Consider the following 22,931-nt stretch of genomic DNA (forward strand, 5'->3'; position numbering starts at 1 on the left):
CTCACAATCTGTCTAAATAGAGCATGCATCAAATTTATGGACTGTTTTTGAATCTCATGCTTGGACTTAGCTGGTAGTCTAAACAGCTGAACAAGAATAGAAGCTGACTGACATCAGAGTCAAAAAGTTATACTTCTAATTTGACATGAGCACCAAAGTGAAGAGCTGCTCCAGTAGGTTCCAAATGGACCAGATCACACAGAAGGTGCTCCTCCCTGAAGAGAAATGCTGTTCCACAATGAGAGCACACAACTGCTGTTTGGGAAGATCTTTGCTGCAATTTTACTGTATTTTCAAGTCACAGATTTTAAAAGCAACCTCACAGAATCTCACTGGGTTTTTCTAATATAGCATTTTCATCTTGTGATTAGAACATTTTTTAATTACTTTAATCTTTCTCATGGTCATCTACTAGAGGTTGTTAGCCTAACTAAGCTAAATCTTGATATCATTATATAAAATGTATTAAGCAACAGTCTTTGGAATACCACATGAGTCTTATCAGTATAAATTAATACTGCTAAATTGAAGCACTTGTGGCAAAGGAGGCACAAGTACATATCCATGTGTCAACACAGCTCTTGAACCTGATGTTATCCAGTAATGTTTGATTAGTAAAGACTGTGCTGAGTACATTTAAAACACAACTGTGGACCAACACAAAATTGTGTTTCATTTCACATCCAAAAATATTCTCCAAAATAAAGAGGATGCTTCCTTTTGTAGGAACATCTCTGGTGCCCAATACAGCAATACAACCTTCTCAAAGACAAATATTGTTTCATTCTTACTCCCTTACATAACTGTGTTGAAGCTTAGACTGTAGACGAGCCTTGGTCAGGACCAGAAGAGTTTCATGAGCATGTTTGCATAAAATGAAATATGGTCTCTGACCACTTCAATATCATGTCTGTCTCTACTGGACATACTGGATTTAGATCTCAGGAGAAGCAGAGAAAATGCTGCCTCTTTTCATAGCACTGATGAAAGTAACAATTATCTGAGTAACTGCTGCAGTCAGAAGGGACTTTTTATTAAACCAGCATGACATGCCATTCTTTATCACAGAAGGGTGGGTCTCTGAAAGGCGTTACTCACATAATATCTTAATACACATTCCAGTCACCAAAAATCATTTCCTTATATCCAACTTACTTGGTAAATGTGTGAAAGAAACAAATTACTTCCATGTCATCTATCCCAGTCCCTTGATGAAAATTGTTTATTTTCAGATGTAAGAAACTTATGACTTTGAAGCATGCTATCATAAGTAATGAATTTGTCACTAGATGTTACAAAATTATGCACATCTTGAATGTGCCTTTTTTATCCCCCTGTAATCATAATTCACTCCTATAAGTCATTTATTCAACATATTAATTCAAGACCACCACTACTCCCAACCTGTCTGGTTTGTTTACACTACAGAAACCTAACTTCTGTTTTTCCCAAGGTCATTCATTCTCTAGTTTTTTCTTTTCTCACAGGTCCATCATGTTCTCAAGTCCTTCATTTTGCAGAAGGGACCAAGCTGGTATTACAAAGCACTTTATAAACTGCTTCATGCTACTGGTAGGGAAAAATATCACAAGGCCATCTCTGCTGAAGAAATTATGGGATTAATGTGCAGCTAGTAGCTAGGTGGATAGATGTTGTACAGATAGCTTTATGAAGGTTCTCTTCCTTCCAGAAAATTTTTGTCTTCCTTTCCTATTCCAAGGTTATCTACAAAAATCTTGCCTAGGTTCTTTGAACCAATAATTCTTTTCCTCAAAAGTGTTTCACTAAGACACAGAGGGAAGAAGAATCTGTGAAAAGTGCTCTGAAAATTTCCTGTGCTGACAGTGAAACTGCCTCAGATCTAACACCAAAGTAGCCCTATGCCAGCTGTCATTTAAGAATGGCCCATTACCTGTCACTGCTTGGGAGTTATCTGTGCATGTTATTTGAGTCAGATCAAAATTACTCTAAAATTTAGGGATGAGGATATTTTGTCACAAGACATATTTGAGCCCTCATTTAAAGAACACAGGGATGCATCTATCTGTGAAAGAACTGTAAAGATTCCATGACCATAATAATGCACAACATACCTTAAATAGTTATAATCCTGGAAAATAAATGAAAATTCATTCATAATATCTAGCTTTAAAAAACTGAGAATTATGATAGATACTGTTCCCACAGTATGGGTTTTCAAATTATGAGGTTTTTTTTTTTCTGTCAAGAACCTTCTCCTCAGCCAAGCCATATGGTTTATGTATTTTTTGTTTAGAATCCCACCCACATCTGAAGTTATTTTGCACTAAGATAGTGGAACCAGAATCAATAAGCTTACACAAACAATTCTAAAAGGTGCTTTATGCATTTTATGCAGTCATTGTCTCACTTGAAAAAGAAAGTAATGACCATAATGTTCTAATTCTTGAAAGGGGTTGGAACTCTGTAGTTGTTTGATTCTTCAAGTAATTGGGGATAAAATATAACCTGAACACTATTTGTAAATGGACACAACTACAACAGAGAATTATCCATCTCCAGTTAATGTTCCTAGAGGAAACAATATCAGCTTGAGTTTTTGTCTTTTTGCTCAAGAGAAACATAATATAAATGGTGGTGAATATCTATTTTTAATGAGAAAAATGTGCAAGTTGACATTGCTTCTGAAACAAAATAGAGAAAAAAGAAATGTCAGAATTTAAAGACAAGAAAAGTGGGCAGGGAGAATGATAACAGAACTTGAAATTTGAACTGAAACTTTCACAAAAGAAATTAAAATTTTCAGGCTTAAAGGCTTACAACAGGTGGAGAATAAAAGGAATTAGGAGGCCATATTTTAAACCAGGAGCTGAACAGTTTGCAAATAAAAAAATAATGTAAGTAACATCTGGAAGTTTTCAGAATGAACTGAAAAGGCACTGAAAAATAAAGTCTTTATTGGAATGGTAGCTCCTATGTATAATTCAGGCCTGTCGGAATTGCAAAGGCTAGTGACATGAAAACATGAGGTGACCAGCAGCCCTACTGTCACAAAGGTCTTCCAGAAAACAGGCGGGACCTCTGACCAAACTAGAGCTTGCTTACGGAGGTGAACTGAAGGAAGTACATAAAAATGTGTCAAAACCATCATGTCTAGAAGGAAATCTGAGATTTAAAGCCCAAAGGTGTACTCAGTTGTCTTTTAAGTAAGCAGAAGACACAGATCTCCAAACTTGTTATAATATCTTAAATTTACAGAGGCTCAGAGGAAAGTCAGCCCATTTCAGACAACACAATGTAAATTCCCACTAGAATTGCACCAAAAAATACTTCCTGAGAAAGTTCTGGTGAGTACCTCCGTGGTCAGGCTCTCAGTGTGTGAAGAATTTAAGCCACAGAAGAGCATAAATTATCCTGCTCTGGTGTCATACCATATCGGCACTACAGAGATACCATCAATCCGACTCAACAGCTTTAAGGAGAAAAGAAAAAGAAAAAAATGCAACAGAAATGGAAGTGGTTTTCTGGATGTGCTCTTCAGGCACACACAAATGCTACTGATGACTTCTGAAACAATTGGCAGTAGAATTGTTTTAAGCACTGAACTGTTGTTGGACTCTTAGATATTAATCAGGAACATGAAATTAAAGGAATGTGGAATTTAGTGCTGAAAGTCATTCTTGCCTCAAAGAAGCCAACAGAAAAAACAGCTGCTGGTCAGGAAGGTAGGAAGTGGTTGCCATAAAGCTTAGAAATTCATCTTTGAGTGTACTATGTACAAGTGATCCTAATCTAGCTCATGACATTTGAATGATTAAGAGAAGTGATAGGGGTCTTTTTCATCAGAGTGGAAAGTAGCAATTAAGGCGTAGAAAAAAACTGGCTAGGAAAAAGATTGCTGTGAGTTCGCTAAGGCATGCAATTTCAAATACCTATTGAGAGTTTTTCTCAAATGAGAGAAAGTAAGAAAAATTATTTTAAATGTCTGAGGAAGTTCCCAACAGACTTGACCCCAAAGAAGGCCCCTAGGAAACTCATAGTGAATGTTGGGCTATCAAGTGTGGAATAAATTCAGAGAACTTCATGGGAATTATTAAACTAGACATGCTAAAAGGCTAGAGAATAGGGAATCCAATACTCCATCACCTAATTTGGCAAAAATGGAGACAGTCACTGGGAAAGGTGCATTCATCCAAGAACTGAAAACTGGAAAATGATCAAGAAGTCTCCACAGCCAAGTTAGCACATGAGCTAACCATTTATTCAGATTTGATTATTGCTAATAACTGCCTAATAAATGCCAGAAACTCTGTCTTGGACAGAAAGCTTGCAGAAAACCCCCTTCTAAAGGGTCTTGGGTTTGCAGATGGCAAGTAATAGTTTTTTAAGTAATATTCTTCTCTGGAGATCAAAACTCTTAATAGTGTTTTACATTTACTCAGGCAAGAAAATATGAAAAATGCTTGCCTCAGGGTGATCTCACCTGCTGTTAAGGAAATTATTTGTTATTCCATTTCAATTTTTTTCTGATAAGTAACAAAAAGTATAATAGAAAATCCACTGCAAAATGTGAAAGAACAGGTGGAGTAAATAGTGATAAGGAAAGGATGGAAGGATGAGCTTGTAGGGTTTTGTCTGAATCTATTCCAATTACTATTGAACGCACAAAACTCAAATGGTCCAAGAGATTCCTTAATCCAAATGAGTTCTTAGAAGCAAAGGTACAAATTACACTTCACACCATAAGACTAACAAGAAAATTAAAGGATACTGGGAACATACGCCCCTAAGCAAGAAGATACATAACAAATCTTGCATAACAGTGAATCTGCAGAAAAGGTTTTGCACTTATTAGCTGCTGTTTTAGATGCCAAAGGAAGTGTTACCATATTTTACAGAGTGGAGGCTGAATGCAAGCAGAAATGGAGAAAAAAATACCAGGAGGAAAAGTTAGTACCACTATTGAGCTGTCACTGACTGAGGAGCAATTTATATACTTCCTACTCAAAAGATTTATGGCTGCCCTATCTCTCACTAAACCTTTTTACTCTGTTGTTGTCTAGAACAGAATTGAAGTGTTCCATATAAGCTGAAGGCAGCAGTGTGAAACTGCAGCAAAGACAAGGAGTGCCTCATAGCTGTCTGGTGTAACCCAGCAGTGCTGTCACCCTTGCAGAGGCTGCTCCGTGTGCTCCCTTCCCAAGTAAGTGCTGTAAGGCTCTGTTGAGAGTCAGAGCATTTGTGCAGTGGCCTCCTAACACTGCAACAGCCAATAACTTGAGAGGGCTTTAGCAGTAGTGCAGGCTGGTGGCCTGAATTCCTGTCCAGCTCAGAAGCTGGCAATCAGTACTTGCTTATAGTGCAAGTTTGGAAAACTTCAAGGGTTTTCCAAATTTCTTTCCAATAAGAACTAAATGCACTGAAAATAAATGAAGCCCCCGAGACCTATGGTTGCTATTATTATATTATGATATTATTTCCATTAGCTTTAGGGCCCCAATAAGACATAAGCACATGAAGAATTTTTTAACAAAACTAGAAATCTCTATCTGAGCTGTGGGCTGAGAAAGCACACACTTTAAGTTCAACTGCTCCAATGAGCCAAAGTGCCATCGTGTTCCCCCACCACACTACCCAGCTTCCCCTGGAACAAACTCCAGGGAGATGTCAGGAAGGAGAGGGGATGTGGTAAAACAGACACCCACACACCCTCCATGAGCAACCAAGAATTAAGTTAGTGGTGCTATTGCCTTGAAGCTCAGATGCTTTCAGACATCCCAGTAATCACCATCGTCTACCATTCTACATTCAACACTGGTGTTATATGATAACCAGAGAAGGGAGCCTAAGATTGCTACTTTGTGAAATGGTTCATAGAAGCAGAGCAAGCCTGAATCCCATCTTGTTTCATTACATATGGGATAATCTGCCAATAAAAGTCCAAGAGGGATCCTTTTTATCTGGTAGCAGTAAATGATCCCTTAGAATACTGCATCATTCCTAAAAAGAAGCAAAATTAATTCAGACTGCTTAAATTAGACAAAACCAACAAAATCTAATCCTGTACAGATTCACGCTATTGGGAAGGAAATTTGGAGGAAAATGACCAAGTGAAGGGATATATATAAAAAAAAGGCTACATGGAAAAACTTTACAAAGGGCTTTATTTACTGCACTGCCTAAGAAAATCTCAGGAGATAAAAACTGAGAAAATCATTGATGTGATACGTATAAATTTTAAAAAGTCCATATGTAAGTTGCACATACAAATTCTAATTTTCTCACTTGTAATACTGATGAAATCTTCAAATTTTGGTTCCCCAAAACAATTTGATGCTTTATATTTTATTTGATTCTGAACCAAAATCGAGTAAAACTATTTTCAAGTTTTCTGCTAAATTAAAACAATATGAATTCTAAAATAGATTTACAATTTCATAATTCTATTAAAATTTTCTTTTGCAATTTTAATATCAATTTAGTTAATATATATTATGAAATAAAATTAAAATATATATACGAATATATATATGAAATAGATTATATCCTCTAGTTATCCATAGGAGCAGGAGTCTGACCCAAATGATACTTTCAAGAAATATAAAATTATTGAAAACAAAGCATCAATAGAATCCAAAATTATATATTTTTAATAATATGATATTATGTTTATTTCTGAAATTGTAAGTTCTACAACAAAACCTTTTTCTATAAAAATTTTTACTGAACTGAACTTGTTTATATTTTTAAACATTTAAAATTCTCTTTTCATTAGTGTTTTTCAAAAACTCTAAAAAATTCTTTTCCTCTGTCAGGCTGATAACACAGTGCTGAAAACTTCCCTAGGAATGTCATTGAAATCCAAACCAGTCCTCAGGGACTCAGAGAAAGGAACTCCATCAGAAAGTTTGATCAGGCAGAGAAAGAAAAAAATGAGAAGCTATTTAGATTGGAGTAATTTTTTTTTGAGTTGCCAAAGGGAAAATAGCCTGCTTGATGTAATGTCATCTTTAATTTGGTAAGTTATTTATTTTCTTGTAATCCTATTTGAAGCATCAACATTAACTTGATTGGCAGAGGTGGTGTATGACTTGGGATAATCCCCAGAATGAAAATTTTTATTCCTATCTGAGGTGTTCCAAATTCTGAATGAGTTCCTCTCAGCTGAAAACATTCCTGCCTTAGAAACATCATCACATGCCTTTTACCTCTTAACATCACATCAAGTCAAAACTTCAGAGAGACAGACAGCAGCATTCTGGCCTCACCTCAATTTAATTTCAGTAACTGATCCAAAATAAACTCTAAATAAGGGAAAATAATGCTCAACTAACTAAGTAAAAAGTGTTTTCAAAAGTAACAAACATGGAGAAAGGTGGTTCATGAAAGACTGCAGGACTATACTACATCACTATGGGAAGAATTATCTATTTAGGTCAGTCGGAAGTAGGATTTGAAGTCTGGAACTTACATAGATTGTTCAGCTATTGCACATTTTTCACCTTACCATTTTGTATTCTTTCCAGCTTTTCTGAAAATCCAGACTTCCATCTTCTCGGTGTTGTATAACTGTCCATCCTCCTCCAGCAATTTCCATATTGCAAAAGACCTACACCATTAAAAAAAAAAAGAAAAATTAAAAAAAAAAAAACAAAAAAATAAATCAAGTTTGCATTGTAATCCTGGCATCTTGGGGCGGCGAGGGGGGAAGTATTTGTTAATAACAGTATCAAGGAAGTGTGTTTTCCTATGCATTAATGCCCTGTTCCCTCAAGGACATCCTCAGACATTTGATTACAACCAGTTCTCTCATTATGTTTAGTGTAATTCTCCCAGCAATATCTCCTTTCAGTACATCACCAAGAACGTCTCCCCCTCCTCCCCCTCTGCTTCTTCAGCTTTCCCCTTCACATTCCTTCCATGTTTTTTTCCTATTTTCTCTGCAGTTCCCCTGAAACCACTCCCTTCCTCTTAATAAACGAGAGTAATTCTTCCAGTGGTAAAAACGCTTCATATATCTTGTAGCAGTGTCATTTGTTCTCAGAGAGAATCTTGAGACATCTTACAGCAAACACTCATTCTAGGAGTCTGAAATGGAGCACAGATGAGGTTATTCTGTTTTCCTTTGAATTGTAGTATTACCGACAGTGTTCAAGGCAGTGCTCCAAAATGGGACAGGTGACCTCAGAGCAAGCTGCCTGATATTGACAGAGAATGTAGATAGAAAAAGGCTCAGGAGATGAGGTCTGTGGGGCGAGTTCAGAAGTTTAGCTCTATACTGAATATATAAGATCATACTCTGTCACCATTGCATGAAGAAAATTATAACCTAGATTCTGTGTATAAAGGATAATGAAACAATTTGAAAATTTGTTGACCCTTGATATTAGAATATTGTGTAAATTGAAATCTGTTACCACTCTTTAATAATTTATATAATAATAAAAATGGATGCAAACTTTTATTCACTCTTTTTCATTATTTTTCAAAAACATATAGAAGATAACGTATGAAAAAATTAAAATACTACTTGTTCATATGCTTTGCTTGATATGTGACAGGCAGTAATAATTTTTGTTCCTGTTTTTGTAGGACACTTGATTTTAAGATTTAAGTTTCTTAGGACTACTCATTCAAGAAAATTTTCCTGATTTCATTCCCTTTTACTCATCAATGCCATATCTGCAACTATCCTAAATTCCATTTGCCTGTGCTTTTAAAAGCTGAATTCTGCTCTTTAAGTAAAAAATCAGTATGTAAGAGTGTTGAAGAGCTTTAGCTTTTGCACTTACATCAGCACGAGTCAATCCATTAAACACTAGTTGGCAATTAAAAGCTTTATGTTGCTTTGACAAATTGGAGGTTACTATCCAACACAGTTAAATAAAAATTTTTCCTGCAGTTGACTAGGGGACCATACTCTACCCTCAGGAAAAGCCATTCTATTAATAAGAACTGTCATAGTAACAATATGAAAGTGTTTTTGTTTTAATTTGCACCAGGCATGCCAATGAAGTCCCTGTGAAAGTACAGGAAGGAAATAGAATATCAGGACAAGCATGAACTTGATTCAGGGTAACCACAAGAAAACCCACAATTTTCTAGACAAATATTTTGGCCCTATTCCTTCTTTAGGGAAGCCACTGTGAGTCAAAACATTTATCTACAGGATTTAATGTCTTTAGTCTGATTTACGGTGAGAATTTCTAAAAGATGGATTTACTTTCCTTATAAGTTCCCATGAATCCACTGCCAATTTTTAAAGCATTAAATTCTCAACTGTATTAAGTCTCATTTCAAAGACGCACACAAATTTTGGGATTTTCATACTACAATATAATAAAATACCTGTAAAAAGATTGAAGTTTTCTGAACAATATATCGAATTGAAAGAGAGAACTGCACTGTGAAGATTTGCCAGCAACACATTTTTCACTTGCCATCATTGGGTGGCCTGGCACCTTCCACAGTGGTAGACACAAACACCTGCCCATGTTAACAGGAGTTCCAAGGTGATTGTAGATGTTACTGTGCATAGCTCCAGCCTTGCCTGTCTCAGAAAAGATGAAGGCACTCAGCCCTTTAAGATCACTTAATGTGTTCTGATACTTAACCCGCTATTAGAAAAGGATGAAAAAAAGAGACTGAATTTGTATGCATTATAGATTCTGATTTTATAATTAATAAAATAACCTGCCTTAGAATAAAAGACTATCCAAAATATTGCCCTCTTGCTTAAATGCATGGGTAAAAATCCTCAAGCTCCTAAAAGGCAAATATGGGATTATTTCTACTTATTTTAGCTTTATGGACTAAATTATTAAAAAAATTATAATTAGAATTCAGAGATATGCTCAATTTTAAAGTAAATAGAAGATGTGGAATTTCTACAAATTGCATTGTAAGTGCATGCACACTAAGTGCACGCTAATTCTGCGTCTTTGGCACGGAGCAACAAGTTCGAGACCAGACCTTCGAGATTCAGGGAATGTCTCTGTTCTGCAGAAACAAAAAAAACCCTAATGACTATCATGTTGGAGGACAGTTTGCACAGTACAGAGGGATAGCCCACATTTAATGGGTTAAAATTCCTCCAGATATGCTCCTCAGCACCAACTTAGTGGGAAGTCCACAAGAAGAAAGTGAAGGGGGATTAGTGAAGACCACAGTCATAGCAATTGCTTTTGCAGAACCATACAGACACGGACACACAGAGCCCAGCAGTGGTGGACAACATTCCATTTTCAGTGTAGTGCACCCAAGGTTGGTGACATTCCGGTTTGTGAGGGCATTGGAGGAGACAGTGGGTGAGTCAGTACATGGATCAAGGGCAGATGCAGAGTTCCTGCTTGCAGTCAGACCCATCACACCTGGCCTGCCTTGGCTCCCAAAGGTGACTTGGCTCTTTCCACTCCAAAATGGGGACAACCTCACTTTCCCTTCTCCCTTGCTCATCAGAAGCCTTGCTTCCCCTGTAGCTCACCCTGACTTTGGTGGGGACTGAGATGACTCTTCCTGCCTTTCCTTTTGATTGGAATAATCATCTGTTCACATTATCAGGCACTGCCCATACACGTCACAGTAAGCCAATTAATGAGCTCAGTACTTTAATTCTATCTTTTTCTGCATAAAATTATGGAATGTTATTAAGATCCTTTTAAACAAATATTAAACACTAATTTTTGATGAAGGGCTTGGAGACTAATGAACTGTATTAACGAACTGTTGAAGCTAGGAACAAGAAACAAAAATTGCAGTCTAAAGCATATGTGAGCATACAAAAATGAGGCATATAAATGGTATGGAGCTGTAAGCATGAATGATAATTTCTATGAATATATGAATGTGAAACCAACAAAACACTAAAACTGAGAGACACATTTATGTACAGTAATTTCACTAATACAAGCCGCACCAATTTGACCAAAATTTTGGTGGAAACCCGGAAGTGCGGCCAATATTCCGGGGCGGCTAATACATTAACAAAATTCTAAAAGCTGCCAACACGGAAGTGAGAGCCCGCGGCAGCCCCAAGCCAAGCTGGAGCCCGGCCGGCCCCGGCTGAGGTGGGAAAGCCTGGCAGAGGCGGGGCCAGCAATGTGGGGGCGGGTGGCAGAGCCTGGGCCAGCAGGGTGGGGCAGGGGGGGCGGCAGAGCCCGGGCCAGCAGGGTGGGGGAGCCCGGGAGAACTGGGGCTAGCAGTGCAGGGGAGCATGGCAGAAGCAGGAAGGCCGGCGGGTGGGGCTGCCTGGCAGCGGGGGAAGCCCAGCAGAATCGGGGCCAGCAGTGTGGGGGAGCCTGGCGGTGCGGGGGCCTGCAGTGCCGACCAGGGCGAGGAAACGCGGCGGCGGTGCAGATGGGAGGGGGCGGCCGGCGAGCCTGGCAGCGGCGGCAGCGGCTGGCCCGCCGGCAGGGCGAGTACGTAAACGCAGCGGCGGGGCGGTGCTGACGGGAGAGGGGGGCCAGTGAGCCCGGCGGCGGCTGCAGCACCACCCGGCCGGCCCCGTCAGCAACCATGAGCGGGCCGAGCCTTCCTGGCCCCACCCCGAGCCAGTAAAGCCCGCTATGCCGCGATCCTGTTACTAATTGGCCAATTTGTGAAAGCTGCGCACGGATTCTCGCGACGAACGAAAGTGCGGCTAATATTCGGGGTGCGGCTTATCTATTGACAAAGACAGCAACATTGTCGAGGCACCGGGGGTGCGGCTTATAATCCGTGCGGCTTGTATTCGTGAAACTACTGTATATGACAATGGTATTTTCCACTGAATATCAGGATTCTAGTAAGCATCCCTTAGAAATTATAAAATGAAATTAAGGTATGTTTTGTAACCTGATGTATCAAATTGTTATGAATGACATAGTTGTCTGTGACCATGAGTAATACAGGAGATAATAATATATTAGGGCTCCTGAAACATGTCAGGACTGTGCATTGCATTGTGGAAATCCAGATAACTAAGCCGGCCTTAAACAAGCAAGTCTGTCTCCTTGGAGGACCCATCAGGATATTAGAGTAATCTGACTGTGTCTGCACGGTGCCACCTCTGGGCTAATTAGTGCTGGCCTGGCACAGTGCTACATGGATGGGATTTTGAAGCTATCTCAGCTGGAGTTAGTTCAGCTGTCTGCACAGCACTACCTTACAGCTTGTTTAAATGACCTTAATGTCTAAAAAAACACCTGTTAAAGCAATCACACTCCTCACTTGACCTACCTAGGATCAGCTCTTGCTGTGCTATTGTTAGGGCAAGACAGAAATGGGTGTATCAGAAATGCCCCTAACACACAGAAACACACACTCCTGTCTTTTTTTTGCTAAAACAGGAACCCTCCAGGAAAACATGATACCAGCTGAGTTGTGATACCTGTGTTTGTAGCAGCATCTGTAGTCAGGGATATAGTGGGAACAGAGGATGGCTTCCATTGTGTCACTGTCCTTATGCTACCAGAGCAGTAGATTTGAGATAAATATTTCAGAAGCATCAGTGTCACAGTGTTTTCAGGTAGCCATTGTCTTTAACTTCAGTCCAGCCTCTGGTCATGGTTTATGAACTTCAGTAAGGCTAAGAAAACTACTGTCAATTGGTGCATGGGATTTGGACGTGGCTGTTACAGCTCTTTTTGAGTGGAATAGCATCTACAGAATTTCTTTTATTATTTTTGTCCTGCTCAGTAATGCTTCCAGGGATATCTGCCCTTTATGTTATGTCATTTTTCCATTCACATTCACCAGAATTATGTTGATCTTGGCCCATAAAGCTGTCCCACCCCAATTCTACTCATGGCTTAATGAACTGTAATTCCTTGCTAAACTATAACATCTTAATGTTTACAGGTTTCCAAAGTTTGTAATACCAAACCCCACTTAGGAATAAGGTTGGCATATCTTAATATAATCATAATATTATTATAAACAATAATATTGGTAATATTTTTTACAGCCTTTTTCTGTTTGCAGGGTCACCATTTTACTGCAGTAAGAATAAATTCACGAGACAGAAGTGGTTCCCTCCCTCCTGTCTGGCACACTTTATGGCCACCACCGTATTTCCCAGGTAATCAGCCCTCAGTCTTGGTGGCTGCTCCCCTGTCAGAGGGACAGCCAACATTCCTCCAAGGATAAATTGGGTTCAGGTTATCCTCTCATGTTCCTAGGCTCTGCTGTCACAGCTACCTTAGCAACAAAAGCCTTGTGCAAAAAATACTCTCTTATACAGACTAATGTTTCATTTGCATAAAAAAAGAAACCCTCCCAAGCCTCTTTTTTGGGAAGGATGGGATTATACACGCTTCATAATTTCAAGCCGTGCTAGCACTCAGCATGTTGTGTTCTTTACAGCCAAAACCACTTTTCCCTGTCCCCTACAAGAGAAGCAGAATTTTTTAAAAACCCTTATCTTTAAAAACTACTCATTCTGCTATTTCTTTCCTTGTGCTACCAGATAATCCCCTAGATCAGCTTCCTCATTATCACACTTTACAAATTCAGTTCTAAATTTTATTGCAGATTTATTTGCAGCCATAGTCTGATTCAACTGAGCTTGCCAAGTGGGAGGAAGTGAGTCAACTATTGAGTGCACATTGGAACTTAGGAAGGATTTTCTGTCAGCGGGAAAGAAGAATGTCTGGAATAATACAGTTAATAATTTTCTCAGTCTATTATACTTTTTTAAGACTAAATATAAGACAAGCTTTTTATACCAGTACAATATTTTGTAGAATGATAACTTCAATAAAGGCTCAAAACACTCCTTTCAGTTCAGAGTAATATCATATTAACAAACAAGAAAATAAACCCAGTCTTTACCTTTTTAGGATCTGACACATTGTTAATATAAATAGTGTAGACTCCACTTTTGTTAAAACCAGATTGGTATACATCTGCACAGTCTCGGAATGGCTTTTCTTCCTCTTTTTTTGCATTCTTTAGTAAAACTGCAAAACAAAAAACATGATAATTTAAGTTACAACAACAGTCTTAAGCATTTCTGTACCTAGGAAGTCCACTTTTGCACACTGCATCCCTTTCAAAAATACACACTAATAATTGTACTGTGTTTCTGTCACCTTTCAAGCATTTGGCAAAAGTAAAGTTCTTTCTGGTAAAGAACTAGTACAAATCTTTCAGACAGATTGCAGAGTAAGCACCAGAAGAAGTCATGATACAAACAGCTAAACAGAGCATCCTGTGCCCTGAGAGGTAACACAGCATGTTCCGAGTGCAAAGGTCTGTGCCACTGCAGCTGTGGCATCCAGCTAAAGCCCTACCTGGGAGGCTGCCAAAGAATGCCCCAGAGATGGCAGAGGAAGGTGGAAAGAGTGTTCAGTGTTGTGATCTGACACAGATGCTCAGCAATGCTGATCTGACAGCAATGCTGGACGGAGAGAGTTTGTGCTATTCATGAAGTAATGACTTTGAGCAGCATAGGAGTTTGGGGTAAGGCAGCTGCTTGCTTAAATTTATTATTGGTAGAAAATAGTTTTATTATTTTCATATCTACATTCATAAAGGTTGTTAAATACAATAAAATTAAAAACAGTGCTACTGGAGTCAGGTGTCTAGAGATAATATTTATAGAATTCATTTTGGCTCAGCACAGGGAAACACTTAATATTATAACACCAGTGCAGATCTTGATCCTGTATACTACAGACAGACCAGATATATATATGAGTCTGGGCTGAGAAATCAGGAGTGCAAAATGTTGAGAATCTCAGTCTTGAACAACCAGGAAATTCCCTGTAGGAGGAGTAACATCTGAGAGTGTTGTTCACTTTCATAAACAAAAGTAGCATGACCCCACACAACAGTGAAGGATATGATTTCATTCCAACAACACATATTTTAAGCACATCAGTATTCCCATGGAAATCCATCCGTCTACTCAGATTCTTAAACATGTCCTTAAGTGATGTGCAGGGTTCGGGCCAGCACTTCATTAATCCCTACAATATGGATACAATATTTAAGTCTTCCAGACACACTCATCCTCTGGTGACAGACACTTCTTTTTCATTTTTGGCTTGAAAGTGTGAGTTATAGATACGAAAGGGACTGTGTCTTATTCACTCAGAGTGCTGCAAATCTGACTCTGACGTGCAACAAGGCAATGCCCTTGCATGGCATGTGGGAGTACACGGGCATAGATGGTGAGAATAATGCCAAGGGTGTGCAGCTGCAGCTGGAAATACCATCTTCCCTCTGAGAACCTCAAATCAGTATTTTAGAATGGCAAATTCATACCAGAGCACTTGTTATTAATACCATTTTACAGATGAGGAAATTGAGGTAAAAAAAGGTTAAACATTCTGTGAAAAGGTAAAAATAGAAAAATAGTGAGAAATCAAATCTTAACTGTAAGACTATACTGCTCTTTAGGTAGGCATTTTTGCACAAAAATGATATTATTCTTTCCTTTTTATGCATTTTATACTATTATTTAAAAATTTTACTTTGAGAAACAAAAATCCTTTACTTCTCCCCTTCCATGTATTTGCTTAATATTTATTATTTTTATTCAACACCATCAACAAAAATAAAACCTAATTTATATATTTGCATATGAAATTCGATTAGGCAATCAATGGCTTTGAAACTTAGCCATATTTGGAAAAGGTAGTGCTGGCAATGTTGTGGATTACACATTTCCCTGTATGATGGCAGGGAGTGAGGTCCTTAGCAAGGTGCGCATCAATTGTGCACTCTCTCAAAAATGACACTTTTTAGATAAGATACAGAACTGAGCCCTCATGATTTTTATTAATCAAAGACTTCATGGTACTTTCTGTAAGCAGATGGTGTTAGTATCTGTGGCCAAAGTCCAACCTGAATAATTACTTGGGGCTGGAGCCAAAGCCTAGAGGAGTTAGAGTAAAGCCTCTCATTGATTTCAGAGGGCTTTAGAACAGATCCATTCTTTCTGGCCTGAATTTCTCTAATGCTGTTGTTTCAACTGGAGACATCAGTCTCTCCTGTCTAAAAATTATATTTAGTGGTGCAAAGGCACTGCTCATTTCCTTCAGTCTTAAAACACTTATATTTTATTAGCTGTATGCAGCGAGATTATCTTACCTCTCACATGAGTGTTATACACACATTGAAAATCACTTGGAAACAACTGCTAAGATTCAATAAAGGAAATTTGAATTTGGGTCCTTTGTAACTGAAACTTGGACAAAAGAAATTATGAGTATGTTCTAAAGTTCATATCATAAAATTTTTAAACAAGGTAAGATTTTAATATCAGAACAAATTGTTAATTTTCTAAAGAGATTCATCTCTAGGAAACATCTTTGCAAATAAATTATCTTCTCATGCTTAAAAACTAAAAGAAACACAATAAAAGGGATGTTTGTGTGAGAGGTGAAGTTGAAAAGGACAGATAAATGTCACAGACATGGCCATCTTTCCTCTTAGAATCAGACAGCTGAAGTAGCTGAGATCACACAGAGTGCAGATGTATAATTTCCTAAAAACTAAGCAATCCAATACCCGTTTGGAATATTTCCACCAGGGGTTTTATTCCACTGCAGCCAGAAGAAAATGGCTTTCCTTGGGTGCCTCTCACCCCTCTCTCAGGAGTTGGTGCTCCCACTGGAGGAAAAGCCCAGCTCCTTCACAAGGACCTGTACTATTATACATTGCAGCACAGTATATTAAGCATGACTAGCTAAAGTTTAGGTTTTCTTAATATATCACACTGTAATTTGCAAGAACAGCCCAAACTTGACAGAAAATTAATACTCAGGAATGTTACTGGTAATGTGCTTTTAGCATAAAATATGTTTTCTCTAAGGTTTGCTGTTGTTTTTCTAACTTAATATTCCACACAGTTTCCAAACTATTTCTATATACTATATAGCCCTAGACTATTTTTTTCTACAACATTACATAGACCTTGAATCCTTTATACATTAAGTAAAGCCTCTGAATGATATATTGGCTCACATATGGTAGATGTGTAAGTAATTTTTTTTTTAAGTAAGAAAGTTCAAATAAATTACTTCTAAATACAAATATGTAACCATTAAATTCCTTTGTTAGCTTCAAGTTATTGACTTTACACAAATTTCTAATGCTAGTTTAGCTGTTTTCAAATACAATGCTTATGACAGAGTTTTATGTACCTGAAGAAAGGTAAGTCTATATCAAGCAAAATAATAGTATCAATTTTTAAACCTGAATGTTTAGCCAAGATTTAGAACCCTGGAGGGTTTCTTGGTTGCCTTCTCTGGATGAATAAACTGGCAATGAAGTCATGCTCCTTTAAAGCAATGATGCCTGTGCGGTAAGCCCTGTTTTTCTGAACAGGAGGAGAACCAACAATAAATTTTTTTCACTGTACTTACAAAAGCCTTTTAACTGAGCTAATTAACTTTCTCTTGGGCTATGCCATCTGTTTTCCCCTACTTGATGGGAATTATTTCTTTCAGTCATCAGTCCTTCAGCTGTTCCTTTTCCTCAGTGTCCTGGATGATGACTGGAGTCCAGACAGCGCAGGAAGGGACGTCCCAAACAGGGACCCAAATCAATGAGGTCTCTGCTACCCATGGGCTGTGCAGCACCAGGACTGAGCTGCTGCACCTGCCTCCAGGATATGAACCCTCAGGAGAAAGCTGGGATCAGTACCTGAGGCTGTAGCCCCTCCAGTTTTATTAGGACGGCTTACCTGTACTTGCAAGTGAGAGAGCTCAGATATATAGGGCTTTTTCCCAAATCTGTAGTCAGGGAAATTTAATTGACTGATAGTTATGTGTGCTCTGTGCAGAGTCAAACTATTTTTCTGCTATCAGTTGTAAAATTAAATCAATAGTTAGTTAGTTTATTTCCTAATAGCTATCACAAATGGAGGATGTTTGGTTTTCTGCACAGGTTTAAAAAAATCCCAACTGACTACTAAGAATAAGTAGCTTCTGAAATATTTAGCAATCTAGTATTCTTGTCTAGGAATATGAAATTGAAAGTATGCAATATCTGTCTTCCCTAGTTGTATGAAAAATATCTAAATTAATCTCAACTAGGAAAAAAAATTAATTCTACTTGATATTTTTTAACTGAAATTTCTGGTTCTTTTTGAGAAAATTAAGTTGTCTCATTGTTTTTCAGATCTCTATCAGATATCTGGTGAATAGCACAGCTTGTCTATAAGCAATAAAGAATGTTAAAATTCAGTTCAGACTGAATCAATAAATCACAATCAATCTTCCTAAATTATTTGAGATCTGAACTGTTATGTTTGTGAAATCAGTTGAGACTGAGTTAATCACTAGACTCTTATGTCCTTTAGTGATACAAACAACAAATGAAAAACAGCTGTTTTTCTGTGTGATAGTGACTTACTTGGACAGATATGCAGAGATTTCTTTAGTGTCTGAGTGAATTATTATATTTTCATTGTTTCAATGTTCCATTTACATAAATCTAATTTTGTTATAGAAGTACCAAAAAGACACTTAAGAAAAATCATTCATGCTTTTGAAGTCAGAAAGGAAAAGTCTTTCTCCATATCTTATTGGCATATGTAATTGACCTAAATTTTAGCTGTGCTACCAAAAGCATCTGAGGTAAAAATTTATGTCCTTTGTTGAACAGCTCCTAAAAATCCAAAAAGGAGAAGTTGTAATTTGAAGGTTTTTACCTAAAGCTGCTACATTCAAGGACAGGGTCACACAAGGACTGCCAAATGATGGTTTCTGTCTAGATCCTGACTACAAATAAATATTGCCTTGATCTTGTCATTGTTCCAGACATATTGTGGGGAATCCTGCATTTCTGTAGGAACCCTGTGTCCCTGACCTCTTTCCCAGCCATTTGGGTGCAGCTGCTGTGCACCAACAAAACTCTATTTATGATGGCAAACAGTGTCTGCTTGTGAAGAATCAAATTCAGAACAGTTTGTTAATGTTATCCAAAGGGTGTTACTCAAACTGTTTCCCAATGAGGAGGCCTGGAACACTGCCCACACTTATATATATATATATATATATATATATATATATGTGTGTGTGTGTGTGTGCGTGTGTGTGTGCTCCCCAACGCTGCAGCAGCATCCACAAACAGATCTGACATAATAAGGTGAAGATTTTCTTTTTGTTGTTGTTGTTTTGAGGAGGAAAAATATGCAAAGACTTTCAGTTTTTGCTGACTCAGAGCCAGAGGTGTAGCCGGCTGTTTCAGGGTCCTTGTCTGGCATATACCAAGCTCCACGTGAGAACAAACATGAAACTGCAACCTAACAGCTGACTGTGACACCCAATATTGCCTGCAATGAGACAACCCTGTGACACCACCATCGTGTTGCAAATGTTACACAAACCAAGGGGAAAAGCACAAACCTGAAGGCTGATTTCAGTCCAATTATGCTCTCCAGATAACTACTGAACTGAAATGATAACTATGCAAGAGCACACTTGGGTCCCTTTTAAAATGGACTTGAAAGCACATTTTCATTCAAGTACATATTACACACTGTTTTTCTTCCACAAAACATGTATTTGGATTATTAAAGCTACCACTGTCACTCAATATAACCAACGCAAACAATAATTAGAAAACTACATTCCACTGAGGTGTATGAAATAAAAATATTTTGCAGCTACTTATTCTTGATAAAATAACAGGAACTTTTTATGCATCAATCTAGCCAACTACGAGTTTTAAATGTGAATTTATATGTAGCTATTGCACAATTCTATTTGTTATAAAGACAAACTATCATCATCTGATTCAAAACTTTCTCCAATGTCAAATTTATTTCCAACTTTATTAATTCTATGTTTCATTTTCATCTTCATGAAGTCTAAAAATCTTAAAAAACCAAAACAAAATGGGGGCTTATCAGTATGAGAGGTGCTTCTGTATGTCTTGGAGTCCAGCAGTCATCTCAGATTGTGCATGTTGGTGTACTCATGTTTGCTTACTAGGGAAGTGAAAGGGAGTTTAGGACTGGAGTTTGGACATGCATTTTCCTTTCAACTAAATATACATTCACCAAAATGCTTTTCAAACTAATATATCTTTGTGACATTCCTCTGAATCTGACAAAAAGAGCAGGCCATTGGCAACTTGGAAAGTTTAGTTTGATGTACTTGAATAAAATATTTGTGTTCTGGGAACTATTGCTCCATATTCAAGTTTATAGATTATAGATTTGCAGATTCTGGTATATGAAACTGCACTGTCAAGGCCCCCATTATCCCAAAATGAAGTTATAAGACAAGATATCCCACGTTACATTGCTGCTCCAGCCTCTCCAGTGTCCCATCTCCAGCATCAGGGCCCTAAAAGTCATGGGGCTTCTTCACTAGACTTGATCTTTCAGCCATCATCTGTTTTTTTCTTCTTTTACTTTCATAATTGCTTATTTCCTTCTTATTTTCATTTCCTTTGGGACTTTAGGACTGATAAAAGAGTCTTTAATATGAACACATGTTCAAAGCAGACAACTGGAGAACAGTGTAAGTGCAGGAAAGCATATCCAGGAATTTACAGTATCAGTTCTTCCTCCACCAGCTGTAATATCTGCATCTTTAATAAGTTTTGAAAGAATTCTCTTCCATTAATTTCCCCAGTTAACGTTTTTGAAGCCATGTTAATTTTCATCATTCAGTGTCCCATAGCAAGGAATTCCATAACCATACCATGTGAAGGACAATTTCCCATTGTTAGCTTTTTACAAGAGTGTTCCAGCTGGTGAAAGTAGCTGAAAGTGTCATAAGTTGCACCTATGCTCTACAAGACACCTACAATTTCTACTGCAATCTCCTTCTGTATATTTTGCACCTCCTGAAGTGTCTGTCATAGATTTAATTAATGGTATTTCATGGACTCAGTCTTTTGTCTTTGTATATTTCTCTTTTTTTTGTGCCATGTGGTTTCCAAAACTTTATACGATATTTGAGCACACCATGGGTTATGTGGTAGATTTTTTTTTCTGATTTCCTGTCTATTCCTTCATAACAATTTTAAAAACAATATTTTCATTTGAGCCATTAACTGGCAAGTAACACCTCCTGCATCTTTCATTCAAGATCACTCTGGGAGCTTTCCTTGAATTCATATGGTTGTTTTAGAAGGTGAGAGAAAATAAAACTAGAATTTCTTCCTTAGGCACATTCATTTGCTGAATGATGACAACAGAAAATGCTGTCCTTCATTAAAATGTTCAGACTCTATGACAGTATAAGCGTGTGTGTAATACACACGCACATTGTGAATGTCTAAGGGAGCACTTAGTCCTAACTCCAAATGTGGTGCAATCACAGAATATCACTTAGAGGAGCAGTGCTGCTCTGGCTGTGTCTGTTGGCTGGTTCCATAGCCACAGAATGAATCAGCTAATAGGAGATCTTGCAAAAAGTGTTTGGATTTGTTGTGGGAGCAAAAGGGGGAGGCAAGGTTAGGGATTTTGTTTGGTTGCTTGGTTGTTTTGTTGTGTTGTTTCTTTGTTGGTTATACTAGTTTATTCTGCTGGAGCAGCTCAATGATCTTAATTCACCCTGTAACTCTACAGTCCCGGGACTGGATGGAGAAGTGGAAGGATTTTGTTTCCAAGGATAAATGACAAAAGCAAAAAGAGTCCCTTTGCTCCCAGCCTCTAGCCCTTAATGGCTACATGCACTGCCCTTGCTGCATGTGGGAGGCCCAAAGAGGTGTGTGAACCTCACCTAAGTACAGTCCAGAGTAACTACCAGGCCATGCTGAAATGCAATTAGCAGGGCTACAATGATTCTACCAGCCTAAGCATTAGTCCAAGTACCAGATTTGTTAGGAGCACCAAGATTCATTACATAGAAGAATTTGAGATCAATACTTTTAGCATGGGGAGGAAAGAGAATAGGTGTAGTCAATTAGACTTAGGTTAACATTTACAGAAATGTTTTAGCAGCTAATAGAACATTACCTTGCCCTCCCACACAAGCTTAAGAGTCTGAACTAAGAAAGGCAAACAATTGCATAGTGAGAGCACTCAAGCTATCCAACTACTTATTAAATAAATCACTTAAAGTGGAATTTCCCTCCTGTAGGGCTGCAGGAATTAACTTGGTCTTGGAAAATGAAATTAACATAGAGAGCTTTCACCCTCTCCAGGGCATAATTATTTAATACCTAATAAATTATCTACAGTTATCAAGTTTGTTTCCCAATAAATCCAGTCTTAGTGACTGGTAAGAACAATAATACTTCAAATCACTGTGCATTTGAAAGAAATCACTTAAGAATACCATAAAATGGTCCTCATTAGTGAGCTGCAATAGAATGCCTTATGGCCCATTTACAAAGAGATAAAGACACTTAATTATCCAGCTGCAATATAATTCTTTAAGAGTTTCTGCTTGAGACAGCAATTTTGTGAGTAACTAGCTATTCACTGAGAGGAGAACTAAAGAAGTCTTTCACTAACTGTACAAGGAGATTAAGTTGCTGGCATTGTTTAATATTTCTAGTGTCCATATTTCTTTAATTGATTTATATTTTTCCCCACAGACATCCTAATGTGAATTTGATGTGTCCATCTGAACAATGGTATGCATACAAAGACCTTTTTTACTAACAAGCCATTTGGCCTGACACCGACAGTGCTTGGTTTATACATGCTGATGTTCTCTGGAATATCTCTGGTGTGAGTGAATAATGCCAGTTTCACAAAACTGAGTGAAGAGGGATTTGGCATGGACCTATACGTGAGGAATCAGGGTGAGTAATTGATTGTAATATCAGCAATCAAGTATTTATACACACTTCCAGTATTATGTTTTCAGTACAAATAAATATTGATCTTCTGTTGTGATCATCTACCAGTTAATAGGAATAAAATATCAGAATCCACAAATCTGTTTTGAAGAATTTAAATATTTTTCCACTGACCAATTTCAAAAGCTTCACATTCAAATTTACTTATTTCAGAACTGAAACTCTATTAAACTACAGCCTAAGTTGCTACTACCTAA

General features: G+C 37.8%; 1 protein-coding gene across 1 annotated transcript in view; it reads right to left on the reverse strand.

Moving 5' to 3' along the window:
• The window catches only part of LOC116997311 (angiopoietin-1), a 150,496-nt gene that overhangs the window by 40,619 nt on the left and 86,946 nt on the right, over positions 1 to 22,931 (reverse strand). Inside the window, exons 5-6 of the mRNA XM_033062262.1 lie at positions 13,789 to 13,916; positions 7,487 to 7,588 (exon numbers count right to left, since the gene is read on the reverse strand). Of these exons, the coding sequence (XP_032918153.1) occupies positions 7,487 to 7,588; positions 13,789 to 13,916 (230 nt within the window). The remainder of the gene's footprint in view (positions 1 to 7,486; positions 7,589 to 13,788; positions 13,917 to 22,931) is intronic.

Source organism: Catharus ustulatus, chromosome 1, assembly GCF_009819885.2.
Source record: "Catharus ustulatus isolate bCatUst1 chromosome 1, bCatUst1.pri.v2, whole genome shotgun sequence".
Lineage (NCBI taxonomy): Eukaryota > Metazoa > Chordata > Aves > Passeriformes > Turdidae > Catharus > Catharus ustulatus.